General features: G+C 44.2%; 2 protein-coding genes across 3 annotated transcripts in view; one reads left to right on the top strand and one right to left on the bottom strand.

Moving 5' to 3' along the window:
* The window catches only part of MKLN1 (muskelin 1), a 317,754-nt gene extending 301,880 nt beyond the window's left edge, over positions 1-15,874 (bottom strand). Inside the window, exons 1-2 of one of the 2 annotated variants that reach the window (XM_034660164.1) lie at positions 15,744-15,861; positions 1,036-1,181 (exon numbers count right to left, since the gene is read on the bottom strand). The gene's annotated coding sequence lies outside the window, so the exon portion shown is untranslated. Of the gene's footprint in view, positions 1-1,035; positions 1,182-15,743 lie in introns of both variants that reach the window. The other variant, XM_011230476.3, reaches the window with a different exon arrangement.
* A 119-nt stretch (positions 15,875-15,993) lies between these two features.
* LOC117802275 lies at positions 15,994-19,978 on the top strand. The gene is made up of 4 exons (XM_034660302.1): positions 15,994-16,274; positions 17,174-17,346; positions 18,077-18,251; positions 19,309-19,978. Exons 3-4 carry the CDS (start codon positions 18,150-18,152, stop codon positions 19,888-19,890), a joined length of 684 nt encoding a protein of 227 aa, XP_034516193.1. The 5' UTR covers positions 15,994-16,274; positions 17,174-17,346; positions 18,077-18,149; the 3' UTR covers positions 19,891-19,978.
* The last annotated feature ends 14 nt before the right edge of the window (positions 19,979-19,992 follow it).

Here is a 19,992-nt window from a genome sequence, read left to right as displayed (position 1 = left end):
TTTTAGTGCCTAAACAGATATGCAAGATATGGTCATGTTTTGATTTTTCATTAACTGGCCCAAATCTGCCTCCTTCCAACCACAGCTCCCTGTGCTCTGGAGTCGCACACAATATAAGAATTTCTTCCATATAGCTGCCCTTCAGCTAACTGAGGGTGGCTTTCACCTACCTCCTGGGTCTTCTCATTGAATTTTGTGAAATAATCCAATCTTTACATATGTATACTTGCATAGATGTATGTATATATTTTGTTACCAGCTGGCTGCTCTCCCCTGGGCATCCATTGCTGTCTGTCCTTTTAAAATGTGGCACTCAGAATTAATCTCAATTTTCCTTAACTGGTATAAGCAGTGTACAAACCAGTTGGAACATTCTTGTCCCTTTCCAGGACATAGTTTTTTTGTTAACGCCATCTGAGACTGTAGGAGTGTTCTGACAGTCTCACTTCTCACTCATTGTACTTCACAGTCAACCCAAATCCTGAGATCTTTTGCATCTGAAATGTTAATAAAATAGGTCTCCCAATTCTTATTTATACAATTGACTTTTTAAAGGCAATTGCAGAAGTTTATTTTTTTTCCCACTAAATATTGTCTTTTTACATTTGGTTTTTATTAGCCAGTAGTAAAAAGAGCAAGGGCTCTGGTTTTGCTATGTAGCTCAGTGATCTTGATCATGTCATAATCTCTTTGTCTCTTTGTCTCAACTTATCAGTGAAAATAAGGATAATCATAACTACATTGCAAAGTGGTTCTGTGGCTTCAAGGAGGGTAGCACAGTCCAACGTGGCATAAGGACTGAATAAATGTTGGTTTTCTTGCCTTCTTTCTCTTCCATTTTCTCAGCTTTGTATTCTTACCAGAAGTATGCCTTTTAAGTTGCAACTCAAGATTAATAAATCTTCCTTTTAAAAGAAAAAAAATAAATTGAGCAGAATACAAGCCAAGGGCCCAAAGAATACTTTAATATAATAGTGAAGCATGAGGGCTCTGAAACCAGACTTTCTATGACTGAATCCCAGCTCCACTACTTACTCATCGTCTCATCAGAAGCACATTCATGAACCATCCTGAGTCTTGGTTTCCTCATCTGTAAAATGGGGATGATAGCAGTGCTTGTGTTTCTGGGTGTTGGAGAAGATGAACTGAGATAAGAGATGGAAAGTCCTTTTTCATAGATCCTTGAACATATTAAGTGATAGAGTTATTATTACCACTTAGAAACCTCCAGGTAAATAATCTGTTAAATATTTAAAACTTTTAAATGAAATGACTATGTTATATGGTTTGCATATGTTAGGGTTTTAGACTCATAATGCCAAATTGCTGTCTAGAATGCTCAAACCAGTTTCCATGCTCAATATTGTATGATGGTGCTTATTTCCCTGCATCTTTATTTAGCCAGGCAAAATATCATTTTAAAGCTCTTGACGATTTGCTAGGCACAAAGACATCTAGTTTTACCTTGATCTGTGTCTCTCTAATTACTAGTAACATTGGACTGCTTTCATCTTAATTGACCAGTTGAATTCCTTTTTTTTCTGCCTTCTCATGTTCTTTACCCATTCTTTTAAGATGTATTCTTCTTAAAAGTTTGCAAGAGGTCTCTATATATTAGGGACGCTACTCTTTGTCATATATATTTATTTATATTTGCATATATAGTGCAAAAATTCTAGAATCACTCATTTATCTCTTTGTTTTGTTTGTGGTACTGTTTTTACACAAATTAAAAAGATTTAAGTAGTCAAACCTATAAATATTTTTCTTTTATAAACCATAAGCCTTTACTTCTTTGCTCATAAGGGCCTTTACCATGTAGAGGTCAAGAAATGCTTGGGCCACCTGGGTGGTTCAGTCGGTTAAACATCTGCTTTCGGCTCAGGTCATGATCCCAGGGTCTTGGGATAGTGTCCCGTTTCGGGCTCCTCGCTCAGTGGAGAGCCTGCTTCTCCCTCTCCCTTTGCTCCTTCCCCACACTCATGCACTCTCTCTCTTGTTCCAACTCAAATAAATAAATAAAATCTTAAAAAGAAAAGAAATGCTTACACCATTTTCATCTTTTCAACACATACAACTTCTCTTGTATGGGCCGTTTCTCACATTTAACTCCTTAACCTATCTGAAATGTATTCCATTCCTTCTTAGCCATGTTTACTCATTCTTTTGAATCAAAAGAAATCTTTAGTTTCAAGAAATAGAAAATTTAACTCAAATTGGTTTAAACAAAAAATATTATGTATTGGCTCCCACAAGTGAGAAGTTCAAAGGCTTCAGAGTCATGTTTCTTAGGTGGCTCACACAATGCAAAGAGTATCTGAAGGTTCCCTTTTCATTTATTTGCTTTAATCCCTGGTGATAGCTCCATTCTTAATAGACTCTCTCCTTGTGGTCCCAACATGGTGGCCAAGACCTCCCAGGGTTAATAGCTCCACATTTACCTCCTGAAGCAAATTATCTTTGTTCTGGCATTTCTAGCAAAAGTCCTGATATTCTCTTTCATTGCACTGACTTAGGTCACATGCCCCTACCTGAAGCAGTCACTGGGACAAAGAAAATGAAATTCATTGATTATTCATTGACTGGCTTAGTCTGGAACACATACCCTACCTCCTGGAGATAGAGGTGGAGTCACCTTTCCCAGGACTACATGGATGTCCCAAAGGAAGCAGCAGCTGGGAAAGGGGGACGCACTTGAGAAGACAAGTAAGGTAAGGACTATATTTTTGAGTATCAAGATTATCGTTTTTAATAGAAAATGAGAAATTCTCTGCCATTTAAAAATTCATGTGTTTTATCACTATTAACATGGTAGAAACCAAGAGTTAAAAATCATGAAAAGACACTGTCCCTCCCCCAGGTGCTAAACTCTGTACATTCAAACTGCATAGGGACCACCTTGGCGCATCACGGTTTCTAAAGGTCTAATCATACATGGTTGGAAACATTTCCTTCACGGCAGAATGAACTATAGGTTCTATGAAATTCTTCTTTAATATGTGTTCCATAGACCAGTGGAAATAGATCACATCCCCAACTCTCCTGCAATTTATTCTGGTAGAATCACTGTGTGTTGGCTACATTGTTATGTGGTTATTTATTTGGGCCATTCCTTGTCTTTTTTTCTTTTTTTCTTTTAACTCAGGGTTTTACATCTATCACTTTGCGATGTCTTTTTTAAAAATTATTTTATTTATTTATTTATTTGTCAGAGAGAGAGAGAGAGAGAAAGAGCACAAGCACAGGAAGCGGCAGGCAGAGGGAGAAGCAGGCTTCCCATTGATCAAGGAACCTGATGCAGGGCTCGATCCCAGGACCCTGGGATTATGACCTGAGCAGAAGGCAGACGCTTAACCAACTGAGCCACCCAGGCGTCCCGACTTTGCAATGTTTTTTCCTGGTTTGTGAGCGCAGATCTATATCTTAACCTAAACATCTTCTAAGTTAGACCCTGGTGCATGGGAGCTTTAAGTCGAGCACAACAGTGATTCAGAAGCGGCAAGACACAGGAGTGCCCACCTACTATGAGCTGGTCATAGCTCTAGATGTCCTGCCCAGGGCAAGCCATCATCTATCAGTCCCCATGTATGGGATTAGTGGTCTTATAAGGAAAGACACAGAAGAGATGATCTCTCTCTGTGTGTAGGTACACAAGAAGGTGGTTATCAGTAAACTGGGGAACGAATGGCCTCTCACCAGACACCTCATCTGCTGGTGCCTTGATCTTGGACTTCTTAGCCCCCAGAACTATGAGAAATAAATGTTTTTCAAGTCACCAGTCTATGGTATTTATTACGACAGCTCAAGCTAAGACATCATCCCTTTTCCCTCTTGTGATGTGCCTGTCTGGGGACTTAACTTCTACAGGCCAGCAGTGTCTCTCTTTCTTCCTTCTTGGAGGTTTTGACTACGGTTTTCCTGTCTTGTCTCGGTCCCATCTCTAACATTTTTGACTCTTTTATTCCTCATTAGTGCTTACCAGCCCTCCTCTGCTACCCTCCATGGGGCAACACACTTCTGAATGTGGCCTCCAAACTGCTTTCTGATCTTTCCTACCTTTGGTGCCCACTGGCAGCACTGCTCCTTCCAGGACACAAAGTGGACCCCTCATCCGCTGAGTGTGATTGATACCAGCAGAGCTAAGTGAATAAAATGCCATTTTAAAAATTCTATTCTAGGGGCACCTGGGTGGCTCAGTCAGTAAAGCATCGACTCTTGATTTCAGCTCAGGTCATGATTGCAGTTGTGGGGTTGAGCCCCACATTGGGCTCCCCGCTCAAGGGGGAATCTGGTTGAGATTCTCTCCCTCTCCCTGTACCCTACCCCCTGCTCGCACACATGCTCGCGCGCGCTCTCTCTCCAAAATAAAGAGACAAGTCTTAAAAAAAATAAAAATTCTATTCTAAGACCAATTTATTCTATGACACACCACCATTTAATTACTGTTTTTAGAGCCCTCCCCTCAAACCCTACCACATTAAACATATATATTGAGGATACATCCTTATTCTGGAAATATTAAAAATGTGAGGGGAAAAAGTTTGTACCCTGTACTCTGGGAAATACTGTAGTGAAGGACTGTGTTTTTTAGCTGTGAGTATTAGATGGTCTGCCCTGTTCAATAGCACTACCCTGTCTTCACTATTGTTCTTTCTATAAACATAAGCAAAAAGCAAGCAAAAATCCATTAGTTATCTTCAGTACTTTTTGCAGACCCCAGTTGTTTCTGGACATTAGCCCTCTTGCAGTATTTTCACAGGCCTGAGCCCTTCCTTGGAACAAGGCCCCTCTCCTGCCTTCTGCACATGTCTTTTAAACGTATGAGCTTATCACAACACTTCTCGAGCACCCACATTGATCTTTTTTAGATGCTCCCTTTTCTTCATTGAAATCACGGGTTTTATAAAAATTTAAAGATTTTATTTATTTATTATTTACTGAGAGAGAGAGAGAGAGAGAGAGCGCGTGCGGGAGCAGGGTGGAGGGGCAGAGGGAGAGAGAGAATCCCGAGCAGACCCCAAGCTGAGTGCAGAGCCTGACACAGGGCTCGATCTCACAACCCTGAGACCATGACCTGAGCCGTAAATAAGAGTCAGATGCTCAACTGACTGAGCCACCCAGGTGCCCCGGTTTTATAAATATTTAAATTTTAAGTCACTATTGTCTTCTTTCGAGTTCTTTCCTAGTTCCTGGCCAGAGAGAGCTGTGTCCTTCTTCTCTGTGAACTTGCTCAAGTCTTCTTTGTGTCAGGTTAGCAAGTGCAGGATGCCTTCTCTGGCTATTACAAGTTCAAGGATGCTTTGGTCAGTAACGTTAAGTCGTATGCCACTTTCCTTCGGCAACACATTCTTCTTAGCTGGTGAGAATTAAGCATAGGATAGTACCTCTTCAATAAGCAATTAGTTTAGATTTAAGTCGTGCCAATGTATTTGATGCTCTTTTCGGCAGAATGAGCTTGCCAGTGGGTGTTGAAGTTCTTCATTACCCCTGCATCATGCCCCCGTGCCAATAATTGTGTCATTTGTATTGGGAAAGCATTATTAATGTTGCCATAACAGGATCACAAGGCCTGACAACACACGGCCAGTGGAGAGAGAGCATAAGCCAAGACTGGGGTGAGGAGTACTCCCCCGGGCATGGGCTGTGAATACAGAAGCTGGCTTGGATTAGGGCAGCGAGGCTCTTCAAGGCTGGTGTCTCCTACCAAGGTAAAGTTCAAGAAGCTATTAATACTAGGCAGGCCAGCATGAAGGGTAAGGCCAATGTGTACCATAGTTTAAGGAGATTGCAAGCGGGGGTGTGGGCGGCAGAATACAGTCCTCGAGGGAAGAGGACTGGTCAGGGATACGCTAAACAAATGTCAGAGTCATGGTAAAGAGGACCAGGGTTCAGGAAGGGGTCCCAAATCTACAGGAAGACTGGGATGCAACACCAAATGACCAGAAACTGAAGGTGTGGAGGTCAAGGTGGAAGCCTAGAATTGGACAAACACAGGAGCAGAAGGCAGAACAGGAGGGATCTACAGGTGTCTAAGGCTCATGGCGGACCAGACTGGAAGGAAGCGAGATGCTGGGGCTGATACTGATGTGACACTTTGTCCCCAGTCAGAACGGTGTTTAAGTATTGGGGAGGTCAGGGTGCTAGACCTGTATAGGTGGAGCTCCTTAGACAATCCAGCAGCAGGTCACTAGGGAAGGCAAAGACAACTGACCAGCTGCTTTACTGTAGACTCCAGTGACAATGTCAGTTCTGCTTTTATTTTCACCCAAATCTTCTCTACCAGGCATTAACCCTCAGTCTGTGGGTTTCTATTTGTGTTCATCAGTTCTCAACTCACAAGGCTCCTCTGCTTTCCCTTTGAGAGTGTGCTTCTTTTGAACAAATTATATAGCTTCATATTGGTGTAATACAACTATAGCTACCATTTACTGATTCTTTACTATGTACCAGATACCACATTAGCTGATTTACCTTACACTATCTTATTTAATTCCTACAACATCCTTGAGAGGCAGGTATTATTGTTCCCATTTTAAAATGAGGAAACTGAGGCTTATATGGTTTATGGTTTATGTAATCAGCCCAAGGTCACACATCTGGGACACAAAAGAACCTGGATTTAAACTTAAGTTTTGTCTAACAACCGATGTGTTGCTAAAGTGACTACATTGAGTTCATTTATACTGTGATACATCCAAACAATCCTTACTGACACCTACCAGCCACTAAATTTTTCATCTACGTAAGTATCTGCCTACTTATCTACCTATCTTCTACTTTTATCTCAAACTCTGTAACACTCGATACTGCACTATGTAAGAAACAGATCACTAATAAGTACTTAATGAATGAATGAATAGAGTTTAAAATGTGATTAGAATTACTATGTCCTCTCTTGGTTTGGGTATTTATAGTCAAGTAGTAAGACTTCTTCAGTTTGCTTTATAAAAATATTACATTCATGCACATTCGTTCATTACAAGGAAGAGAAAGGGCAAAGTCTTAAATCAATACTGAACTAAGAAGACGTATATTATTCCCAAATAAGTCAGATGTAGGCAAATGTGTTTGTATGTTCAAATACATTTGAGTAGTTAAAATAAAGGGGTATACATAAAACAGATTACTTTCTTCAGAAGTCTGAATCTGAAAATCTTTCTCATGACATGATCTTTGAATTTGTCTAAATCGGAGGTTGCCAAACTACTGTCCATAAGCCAAATCCAGCACACCCCTTGCTTTTGTATGTCCTGTGAGCTAAGAATAGTTTTCACATTTTTAAGTAGCTGAGTAAGATTTTTAAAAAAAATATTTTGTAATATGTGAAAATTATATGCAATTCAAACCTCAGGATCCATAAATAAAGTTTAATTGAAACCCAGCCATGCTCATTCATTTACATATTATCTATGGTGGCTTTCACACTACAATGGCAGGGTTGAGTAGTTAGGGCAGAAACTGTATGGCCCACAAAGCTTAAAATTGATTTCCCACCTGGCCCTTTACAGAAAAAGTTTTTGCCAACCCCCGGTCTAACTAAATAATACAGGATGTCATATTTTAAATGTTGTTTAAACTACATCTGTTACTTTAGTTTCTTAAATTCAAGGACACTGGACCGAAAGGTCATGACATCTCTTTTGCTGGGTGGAAGGTTTCCATGTTCTCAAGACAAAGTCAAAACCTTTTCTCCTTCGATATTCTCTACATTCTCTCCTGAGAGCAGTAGCACCTTTCTATGGAAGAAAACGCAGACTGAGAAGCTGGTGGTTTCTCTAAGAGGTGATACAGCTCTTCCTGCTAAAAGTCATCCTTCCCTTTGATGGGAAACTGGGGCTGGGCATCCTTGTGAGTGGTTACAGTGTATTACAGAACTGCAGTGGCCCCGAAATGCATTCTCCAGACTCCATCAACTGATGCAAGGTGGTATGATGGAGTGAGATAGACGAGGAAAAGCAAATTGCTCTTTTTGTCAACACCCAGGACCTAAATAAAGACAAAAATGACTCAGAATGACCAGACACAGGTGAATATTACTTATCAAAATGTGTTTGGGAGGCACTTAACATCACAACAGCATGGCACTGTGAGAACTCAATCAATGTGATGGGTCAATAGCAGAACCAAGGGAGAACTTCCTTATGTTTCCTGAGATCAAGCTCGGTTTGCAGTAAAGTTCAAGGGAATATGTTTATGCATTTATTTTTTGAGACCCAAAGATATATTCTATTATCTTTCTGTATCTCTGCCTCTTTCTCTCTTTTTGTCTTTCTTTCCAATTTAACAAAAGTTTATTGATCATTTATTATGAGTGAGGCACAGGACAAGGATTTATGAGAGAAACAAATTAAAGTGAACTTCCTGGACCTTTTGGCAGCATTTAATATGACTTGATCTTCCCTAACATATTCTTCTCTCAGTTTCTTTGGTCCCATAGTCTTCTGGTTTTATTTTTCTGGTTTCTGATTCTCAATCTCTATTTCCAGCTCTTTCTTTCTTTTCTTTTCTTTTCTTTTTTTTAAGATTTTATTTATTTATTCGACAGAGATAGAGACAGCCAGCGAGAGAGGGAACACAAGCAGGGGGAGTGGGAGAAGAAGAAGCAGGCTCATAGCGGAGGAGCCTGATGTGGGGCTCTATCCCATAACTCCGGGATCACGCCCTGAGCCGAAGGCAGGCGCTTAACTGCTGTGCCACCCAGGCGCCCCTCCAGCTCTTTCTTTCTATCCAATCTCTAAATGATCAGAATATAGTCCTGAGTCTGCTTTTTTTTTTTTTTAAATTCTATCTACTGTCCTTAGGCAATCTTCTCCCAAATTATAAATCCAGTCCCTGCAGCTCTTCTGAGCTTTAGACCCATATCAGAAGTCTGTAGTAGACATCTCTATTCTCACAGAACTTTGATCTTCCCTACAATCCTGTTACCATCCCAGCACTCTCCATCTCGGAAACTGACACCTACGCTCATGCTTCAGATCTTGCAAAGACCCTCCAGTCAATCATGACACTACCTCCCTCTCCACAACCCACCATTTCCATTCAATCATCAAGTTCTTTAAAATAAGTCGACTGTGGTCATGTTTCTTCCTGTGCATGCTACCAGTGTAGTCTGGGAAACCATCATCTCTCACATGAATCTGAAATAATATATTCCCAACTGGCCTCTCCACATCTGCTCTTGCCCTGCTCTCTTTTATCTTCTCACGGATGAAGTCTTTCAGGCAAAAAAAAAAAGTAAAGTCTTAAAATAAAAACCCCACAATGCTAACAAAATAGATGTTGTTTTTCAATTTGATTTTGTTTTATTTAATACTATATCATGAAGATCTTTCCACATCAGTCTACCTGGAATTACCTCACAATTTTTAACAGCTGCCTACCACTCACTCATATAATGTACTGTGATTTATTTAACCACTTCTCAATCGATGGACATTTTAGCTGTTTTCAGTCTTTAACTACTTTAATTAATGCTTCACTGAAGAGCCTACAATAGCTATCCTTCAAGATATGTGTGAGTAAATCTACTGGACAAATACAGAAAAGTGGAATTGCTAGGTCAAAGGCTTTGTACATTTAAAAATTAGGTAAGTACTGCCAGGTTGCTCTCCATAGAGGTTGTACCAACTTTTACTCCTACTGACAATGTAAAGAAGTGCCTGCTTCCCAACCTGGCCAAGTATACAACTTAAACTTTTTGATTTGTGTCAACCTGGTAAAAAAATAACACCTCACTGCAGTTGTAATTTGCATACCTCTTGTTGAGGGAAAGGGAGAGTATTTTTTACAGATTTTAAAGATTCTTTGACTGTACTCTATTTGTTATCCCTTTACTTAATTTTCCAAAATTTTTGATATTTTTCTTTTGATTTATAGGAGTGTTTTCATTTCTTCTTAAATAATCTAATTTCCACATTCTTTCAAGTATCCTAGTATTTTTTCAAAGCCACACTTCAGCCAATTTTTTTTTTTTAAGTGAGTGAGAGGGGTGGACAGAGGGAGAGAAGGAGAGAGAGCATCTTAAGCAGGCTCCACACCCAGCACAGAGCCCAACGCGGGGCTTGATCTCACAACCCCGAGATCATGACCTGAACAGAGATCAAGAATCAGACACTTTCATGGAATGCTACATCAAAAACTAAGGATGTACTGTATGGTGACTAACATAACATAATAAAAAATTATTATTTAAAAGAAAAAACAGAATCAGACACTTTAACCAACTGAGCCACGCAGATGCCCCCAGCCAATATTTTTTCTAATAATAAGTAAGCACTGAATGTTAACTCCATTAGGGGAGCCCACATGAAGAACTCACATGTAGAGGTTATGAATTGATTTGCAGAAGTCCTGACTTCCTGAAAAAAGCTTGACAAGACTGTCTCGCACATATACCTGTATTATTTCATTTGATTTTACTAATAGTCCTTTGAGGCATGTGTTATAAACCATAAAGTGAAGCTCAGAGAATGTGAATGTCCAGGGTCACACAGCTAGTAAGTCGTCCACTTCCGGAATCTTAAAAGCATAGTAATCCATCATCACTGGTGGATCATCCCTCAGCTACATGAGGCTCTTATCCTCAATGCCTTTAATTTCTAATAATTATTAATCCTCTCTTTTTCCTTCTGTAAACATTCAACGAATATTTTTAAGTGTCTATGATATGCCAGAAATCCTCATGGGCTTTACATTTCAAAGGGGTTATCACCCATAAGCAAAATAAACCCCAAGTGGTAATGAAGTTTTGCTTCTATGAAAAAAATACATAGGATGGTTGGAAAGGTAGACAGAGAAGGACACTTTCATCACGGTGGTCAGGAAGGGCCTCTTTGAGGAGGTGACATTTAAACAGATTGGAATGACCATAAGAGCGTTCCAGGAAAAGGAAATATGCGGGCTGAGAACTTTAAAATAATAGCAAACCCGTTGTGCTTGAGGAGTAGAAAAAAGGCCATTGTGATTGAAATCAGAGGACAGAGATGGGAGATGAGATTGAAGAGGTGGTCTGGGATAGCCTGTAAGGCTTCACAGGCCAGCAAAGGAGTCTAGACTCTATTCCAAGCACAATCAGAAGACATGGAAGGATTCTAAGAAGAGAAGCGATATGATGTGATCTAAGTCACTGTAGTTGTGAAGAATAGGCAAAAGAGTAGAAGCAGGAAAGCCAATTAGAACGCTATTACCGGAGACCAGAAGATGATATTTGTATTAGGTGGTGGCAGTGGAGATCGAAAGAGACAGATTTTGGAAATGTTGTGGAGGTAGAGTTGACCCGAATTCTTCACAGACTGGACATGAGAACTGAGGAAAAGAGAAGAACCACGAGTATCTATATGCTTTTTGGCTTGAGGAACTGGTGTGCGGTGATGACATTTGTTTGAAGGAGAAAGCTGCAAGAATGAAGAATTGCAGATTACTGTATTATTGCCTTACTTCCTTATGCAGACTTCACCACACAGACCATGATTTTACTCTTTTCCCACTACTTTATTTTCCTTCCCTGCTTGCCCTGTCATCCTTCGTACCCAAAACAACTACTTCTACCTACTTCCTCTACTCCCATCCACTCCTTAATCCAATGTAATCTGCTCCTATGCCCATTATCCCAATAAACTCCTTCTTGCCAAACACAATGACCTCCTTGTCTGGAAATCCAAGTCCTCATTTTTCTTGACCTTTCTCTAGCATTTAATACTGTTGACATTTCCTCCCTTGACTCCTCTAAAACGACTTGTTTCTGGTCCTCCTCACCTCTATGAATATTTTCCCCCTGTAGTGTTGTGTCCTCTTTTTCTTTGCCTCACCTTTTAAATGCTGGCATTTACACAGGTTCCAGAGTAGGTCCTCTTCTCCTTTTACTCTATACATTTTCTCTTGGGGATTCCATCTACTTCCATGAGCTATCACCTATTCTGATGTCCTCAGCATAAATCTCTCTCTTGAGTTCTAGACTGTCCTGTTCAATTACGTGTAGAGAGCTTCACTTTGATATCTTCATGGACATTTCAAACTCAACACTTTTAAAATCAAACTACTTACCTTCCCTCCTCAACCTACTATTCTTCTTGAAGTCCCCATTTTAGCAAATGGTTCCACGATCCTCCCATTCCATAAGCCTCCTATTCCTTAATCTTGCAGATGTGATCAATAATAAAATTCAGTTGAGTCTGTCTTTAATATTTCCTGAATCTTTCCTTTTTCTCCATTTTCATTCTTGTTGTCTATATTCAGACGTCCATCATTTTTTTCCTGTAATACTCAAACAACCTCCTAACAAGTTTCTCTGCTCACAGTGTTAATCACACTAATAAATTCTCCAAATTAGAGTGAACTTCTTTCTAAAATGGACATTTGATCACTTCACTATGCTCCTTAAAATTTATCAGTGACTCTCCATTGGCCTTAGGGTACGTTGAAACCTCTTAGGAAGGCATGCAAGACCCTTCCCAATACAAGAACTTGTTGATCTTTCTTGGTATGTCCTTTAGAACTTCTGCCACATAGTCAAACAATGCATTTACTGAGAATCTACCACTTGCTGGGCACTGTCTATCACCTTCAACTCTCTGGGCACAACTTTTACTACCAGGACTTTACACATACTACTTTCTTTGCCTGGAATACATTTCTCTTTAACTTGCCCACTTGTTTGGATTACTTCTACTTATCCTTCTACTCATCTTCTGTGGTAAGGGACCCTATCTAAACTCAGTCAGGGTTAGGTACCCCTTTAATAAGCTCCCTGTTCATATCATCACACTGTTGTGTGATCAACTGTGTACTCATCAGTCCCCTTGTTATCCTACAAGGTCCTTTAGAGCAGGCTGTCCTATTCATTTTTGTATTCCCAGTGCCCAGCAGAGTGCCTGGCACATAGCAGGCGCTCAGTAACAAATAAATGAAGTGGCAGAGTTGGGTTTCACAGCTAGCTCTTTTATCTGTGGCACAAATCTCACATTTCCTCATGCTACTTCTTAACATCTTCAACCTGTAAAATATGGAAATCTATGCTAGATGTATTTTTGCCTATCACTAATTAAAACATAGACAAATAGATTATTAGCTCCATGAGGATTCAGTTGACTATTTTTTTCTTGTAGAGCTCTTCCTCATCACTCCACGGTTTTGTTCATCAAAGTACTTGGGTTAACTAAATCTAAAATGACCGAAAGATCTTTCCATATACTTTTATATCCTTTCTACCTCTTATCCTGTTGCTTTTACAACACCACCAAGGAAGCAGAGAGTAAGTACATTGGGAATAAAGTTGATTTTATTTTGATTGTCTGGCAACTGGCACTAAAAAATAATGTATCAACGGCAAATCACTTCCCATTATCATTTCCTCTAAGGTCTCTATGGATAAGCGTTCAAGTTTCAGTGTTAAAATTTAACATTGCAAAATCCAGCTAAAATTGAAATTTTTATGTAGTGACTTCAATGTAATCACAGAACTTTATAAATGGAAGGAACCTCAGAGATCTTCAGTCCAGCACTTTCATTAAGCTTCTCTGAGGAAACTGGCGAGGAGACCTATAATGCTTGCCCAAGGTCATCCAGTCTAGAGGACAAGTAGGAGCAAATTTCCTGTCTTTTAGTCGACTGATCTTTCCTCCATGCACCCTTTTATTTTCTATCTAAACAAATTATCTACATCAGAACCCACCTAACAGTTTATATAGCGCTTATTTTTATGATACTGTCTTTGTGGTTTTTTTTTTTTTTTAAGGATTTTATTTGTTTAATTGACAGAGAGAGAGAGAGACAGCCAAAGAGAGAAGGAACACAAGCAGGGGGAGTGGGAGAGGAAGAAGCAGGTTCCCCGTGGAGCAGGGAGCCTGATGTGGGGCTCCATCCCAGGACCCTGGGATCACACCCTGAGCTGAAGGCAGACGCTTAACGACTGATCCACCCAGGTGCCCCTCTTTGTGGTATTCTTGTCATAAAAAGGAAGGACCTTAAAAACGACAGCATGGCTGTCTTGTCCAGGTGAAATTGGTAAAGAGACAATTAGTACGTAGAGCAATATGTTCCTAATTGTAGGGTAGCCCTGTAATGACTCTCTGTTCTCTGAGCACCCCAATGCTAACCCAAGCTTCCTTCTGCTCCCGGGGCCTGGATTCCATTCAATGCCATGCCTTATTTAGTCTAAATCATTTCCCCAGCTTCGATGTGTATTTTTTGAGCTTCATTTTAGAAATATCATACTTAAATCTACTCTCTACTTGAGTTTGTTTTCGTTCTAACGCTGAGGAATGAGGATTCTGGGTAAAAGAAATAAAGAGGGTGGATTTTCTAGGCTTTACATTTCAAGAATGGCTTTCTCAAATGGCAACTGGCAGTCTAATTTATTCCTCAAATGATGACGTTTTCCATGGGAATCAGAATTTAATTGGGATAATTTGTTTTCACGGAAAGCACAGATTTCTTTCCAAGAGGATCAGTTTGATAATGTTTTACCAGCTAGCGCATGGAGACCAAATATAAAACAGTTCTGAGAAACAGGAAGTGAACCTGACTGGTCTAGTCTGCGTGTCCCTGGCAGTGACGCAAATACAGAAATCAAATTAGGAAAACAAGATATGTGGGTGTGAGGCAATCGATAACAATCCAGGATGCTACAAAGCAAGGAAGAACGCCCTTAACCAAACGCCACTCATTTGAATGACACCCTGAGGAGTTTGATTCCCACTGAACATGCTAGTGCTTAGGGGGCAGGGTGAGCTTGAGTTCCCTAGCAACAGCATGTGCTTTTGAGACCGTCATTAGCCTTTCAGTTAATCCCGCCAACCCCTTACTTCTAAATGTGTGACTGACATTAAAAAAAGAAGAAGAAAGAAATGTATTTCAGAAAGTGCTTTGAAATTTCCAAGAGCAAAATGGGAAGGAATTAAAAAAAAAAAAAAGTTGTCCTGAGAATTGTTCTCAGGTAAAAGAAGTTCTGTTCGTCTGTGTCCAACCAGTCCCCACATTCACTGCTCTCGGTTCTCTGTTTCTGAATCCCCTGTGGGTAAAGGGCAATGGAGGGGAAATGGTTGAGAGTTTAAGGCAGTCCCCTCCTGCAACATCCATCACAGTCTGAAAGTGGGGCGATTAGTGGGGTGGGCAGTTTGTGCGGGGCAGAGGCTGGGGGGCGGGGGAGTAGGGTGGGAAGGAATGTAACACACAGGTATCTTTCCCCTTTATGCAGAATAAATTATCCTGGTTGAAGGAGATTGAGGAAGGAGGATGGTGAGAGGGAATGAAGCTATTTTTCCTATTGATTGTTTAATTGCACCAGGGGCTGTTTGTCCGAGGCCACTGGCCAAGAGTGTTATTTTGGTGGCTGAAGTGAGGTTGGGCAGGTTTCCATCCCCTTCCTTAGTTTTAAACAAGACAACCCATAAAGCGCAGCCGGGCTATAGGAATATGGTGTATGCTGACTTTTGCTAATCAACTGTACCCTAAAGCGCCAAGCCTGATGGGACGATGGTTCTCAAACCCTGAATCATTGCTCTAGCTCTGTCCTGGGTTCGGGATGCACAACTCTTCTTTGTAGCCTGGGTCAGATGCGGGGCGTTATTAGAATGGTAATTATTGCTGCGTTTGGCTGGTCATCCCTATGATGGCCTGGGTCCCTTTCGACTAGACACTGGGCTCCTTCAGTTTGGCCGGGTGACTCCTAGTTCTCCCCGCCTCCCCACCTAACCCCCCCCTGCGCGCTCCCTTCCCAAGGCGACCACCTGCGCCGCCCCACTTACCATCTGCCCCGCGGGGAGGGCCCCTCGGGGTAGCGGTGCCCTCCCTGCTCCCGGGCGGCTCTGGGGGAGCTCGGTGTTTGCCTCCAGCCCTTCGCTACCGGAGAGATCAGGTTCCTCCCCTCCTCCCCCTCCAGCTCCGGCCGGCGCCGCCGCCGCCTCCTTCTTGCATGACACAGCAGAACCGCAGCTGCTGCAGCGAGTCCCAACCATCCGCCCAGGAAGCGCCGCAACCGGGACTCGGGAGGGGCGGAGGGGGGCGAGGCAGGGGCCACCGCCGAGGGGGATTCTTGCCCCCACTTTGCACCGCACGCTTGTTTCCCAGCCCAGGGGCACGGGAACAAAATCGGGCTAAAGCCGACCAGGCCGAGCCGTTGAGGAATGCTGGGGTTTGGCGTCCGAAGGGATGGGACCCGAGAGAAGGGTGCGAAGGAGACCCCAGCAGGGGCAGGACATTGCAGGTAAAGAAGGGAAAGAAGAAGCCGAGAAGTCAAGGGCCAGGCTGTGAAGGAGAATGAAGGAGGTCAAAGAGAGGTAAGGAGGGAGAGTTGCTGAGAAGGGAGATGGAAATGGGAAGGGGGGTGGGGGGAGCTGCAGGGCAAGGAGGACTGGGAGGGAGTACTGAGGGAGGCCTGCGCTAAGTACCCAGGCAGCATGGGGGCTGAATTGGGAGGCAAGGGCACAAAAAGGGAAAAGGATGGAAGAATGAGGCGTTAGATAGGAAGGTAAAAATTGGGGGCATTAGAAGGGATGTAGTGGAGATCATTCATCATGGCTGATGAGGTAAACTGATGAGGTGGAAAGAGAGAGAGTCGAGGCAAAGCCAAAGGAAGGGATGAGCTTCCATCCCACCCTTTAGTTTCCTGAGAAGTTTTTCATAATTCCGCCAGTACACACAGGGAGTTTTCCTTATAAGTGGAAAAGCATGAAGGAAAGCATAGAAATAGCTGCTTAGCTTAGCTTTACAGCTTAAAATCTCCATGGTCCACAAAAACCTTAAGGCAGAGATTTGGGATTTAAGACATAAGCACTTACAGGGGTTGTGATTCAGTAATACGGAGGGCACTCAAAACTGATGTTACAGTTTCCACACAACACTGGACTTGAATAAGTCTTTCAGGGTGTTTGTAAAATGTTTCAGTTAAATGCACAGGAAAGGATGACAAAATTATTGGCTGAAACTATCCTAAAAATGCACCTGCTCTTTCTTTCTCTCTATACTCACACATACACACATTGATACATATATATAATTTCTAGTGTCTAGCAAGTACAGTATGATTAAGGGAAACATGTGTTTTTGTGATTATTTTATTTCCCACCAAAACACGCTACGCATTTTACAGCAAACCAGCTGCTTCTCACCATTTGAAAGAATGTGGTCAGAAAAGTAATGCAAAAACTGCCACTTTGGTTTTGTCTGTACCTTCCAGGTCATATCTTCGCACCTCACTTCCTGACACAAACAAGTTTTTACTGTTGTCAGCAACAAAGCCCTAATATAGCTGCGGAAGAGAAAAACTGCATTGCATTTAGCCTCCTGCAAGCATCATCAACAGTTACCGGAGGAATGTAATTCCAGAAAGCTTTAAAGCTGGTGGTGATGGTAATTATGTATCAAATGCCTGATTCTATTTCTGTTATTATTGTTTTGTCATTTCTGTTCTACCCAAGAGCTGGCTGAACTCGCAGAGAGAAATCCGGTTTTTCTTTTTGACTTTATAAAAATTAATCAGCCCCGGTAGAAAACTCATCGCTCTTGGGGAAAATAAAGTAGGAGCCACGAAATGTCATTTTAGCAGAGCGTGGGTTTTGCGACTGTAGGAAAGGATTTAAGGACGCGCCTTCTGTTCGGTTTCCTATGTAACGAGCAAAGGCTACACGCACGCACAGACGCCACAGCTCCCGGATGCTGTGGCTCCCTTATCTGGGCTTCTGCAGCTCCAGAAGCCCCTTCGGGATGCTGCGAGGGGCTCCCGGTGGGTGGTGGTAGGAACGCTGCGGCCGCCGCCGCCACTCCTGCCGCGGCTGCTGTTGTTGCTGCTGCAGTCACGTGGGAACCCCTTTAAGTTTCCATAGAGAGGCCTCTCCGGTGTCACATGATGGACATGATATAATGAAACAACATTGTGGAGAGGAAAGCATTAGGGGAGCCCACGGCTACAAAAACAAGTGAGTGAGAAGAGGTGGGAGGAAGAGAAACTACGCCACCTCCCCTGCAGCCGAGCCGCACGCAGCGAGAAGTGGGCGACGCCGGGGGGCAGGGAGACGGGGTCCTCAGCCCCGGCCCGGGGACCCCGCCGCCCACCGCGGAGAGAACAACTTTTATCCGGCAGCCTCGGCCACCACCGCACCTGTGTCCGGAGCCTCCATCGCTCCTCGTGACGATCAAAGGGAAATTCTAGAAATATGCTCTACAGATATACACGCGCATCATTTTCCTCCTCGCGTCTCGCTCTAGAAGCAGGAAAGAGAAAGGGATTCAGGCGGCGGCGTGCGTTCCGCTCCAAGGTAAGTTCTGGAGGCTGGGGAGAGCCGGCCCAGCAGGACTTCGGGGTGGGAATTTTGTTCTCCGTTGAGCCCTCTCGAGGTGAACGAGGCGTCCCCTCGCTGCTGGCCAGGCGGCTGGGTCGGATGGTCCAGCAGAAACATTTCCACTGTGGACTCTGTTATTTCCTCTTTCGCACGCCCGGCGGTCCCACCCTCGGACTCCCCGGGGCCCTGGGCCTCCCCCCGGAAGGGGCGGCAGGTCACGGCCGGGATGTTCGGAAGCCGGGCGAGGGAAGGTAGGGGTTGTGGCGTTGGCCGGGAATGCCGAGGCGATTTCGCCATGTTTGTGTTGCTAAGAGCACTTTTTCCCCTTTGAGGTGGCTTGATGCCACATGGCTCCTCCGGAGCTGCTGCCGGGTTGAGAGAGAGAGAGAGTGTGTGTGTGTGTGTGTTTTCAATGTCCGCATTCCAGCTAATGTTGCGCAGATAAAATTCAAACTTGAGGTAAACAGAAGAGGAGGAGGAGGAGGAGGAGGAGGGGGGAGGGAGGGGGAGACTGTTTCCATTTCGAGATCCCACCTCTTCGCTCCGCGGAGACCGACATCCCGAATCTGGAGAGCACTCGCCGGTTTCTCCCACCTACCCCACCTTTGCTGTCCTCCAGAAATCAGGCGGCGGGGGGGAGGGTCCTCACGGAGGACGCGGCGTCTGGGTTCTGAAAGGGAAAAACACCCCTGGCACTCAGGCCTTTGGCTACCTCCTTCTTTTCGCTGGGAGGGACGGAGGATGCCTCGGATTGCTCTGCGGTTGGGGAACGGGAGAGCGCTCCCGGGAGGGGCGAGGGGGTGCCTGCCCCTCTCACTCCCTTACTTTAGGGGACCGGACTGTCTCGCTCCCACGCCACCCCACCCTAGGCGCAAGTCCCCGCAGGCGGGCTGGGTGGGTCTCAGGTTTCCAGAGGGCCGGTTGCGTAGCAGGTGTGTGGTGGGCATTTCTATTTTGTAAGTCTTGCGTTTGGTGGGACGACGTGGATGGACAGAGCTGCGTCTTAATTTTTTTTTTTTTTTTTGCAAATTAGGGAGAAAAATCAAGACGTAACACCCCACTCCTCCCGTTTTACACACTGATTCATCTCGAAGCTAGGCTGAAGGGTGAGTGGGGATGTTTAAGGGTGAGGGTGAGCTTCGTCATGTGGAAAACTAGGCATCTGACAGCTCGTGGCCACCCCCCCTCCGGCCCCGGGCGGAATGCGGGCTGGGTGGTCCGACAGGGGTGGCGTCCCACGGGGTGGGAGCCGGCGCCGGGTCCCGAAGTGCAGGAGGGTCCGCAGTCCTTGTCGCCGGGGACCGCCTGGCTGGGAGGCGGCGGCCACGTGAGGGTGGTCTGCGGAAGCGCTGGAGCCGAGATGGGGGTGAAGTGCGTAGCACAGTCGTGCCGGGGGCGGACACGAAACACCCGTGGGCGGTGGGCCGCGGAGGAGCGGAGACGCGCGAGGACCCGACCCCGGAGCCGTGGCGACGGTTTTATTCCGAGCGGCGACCGGAGCCGGGCGCCTTCCCCGCTGGGCCGGCGTCCCGGGCGCGGGCGGGTGCGCACTTCACGGCTCCCTCCCGGGAGACAGTTTCCGGGCGGGGTCCCTGGCCCCGAGCGAGGGCTGTAAACAGGGTGGCGCCCTCTGCCCTCCCGCCCATGGCCTGCCGGGGCGCGCGGCCGGCGGCGCCCGGAGCGGCAGAGGCGCGGCCGCGGCGCTGGGCAGTGGCGG

Source organism: Ailuropoda melanoleuca, chromosome 1, assembly GCF_002007445.2.
Source record: "Ailuropoda melanoleuca isolate Jingjing chromosome 1, ASM200744v2, whole genome shotgun sequence".
Lineage (NCBI taxonomy): Eukaryota > Metazoa > Chordata > Mammalia > Carnivora > Ursidae > Ailuropoda > Ailuropoda melanoleuca.
This window is presented reverse-complemented; position numbering and strand designations above follow the sequence as displayed.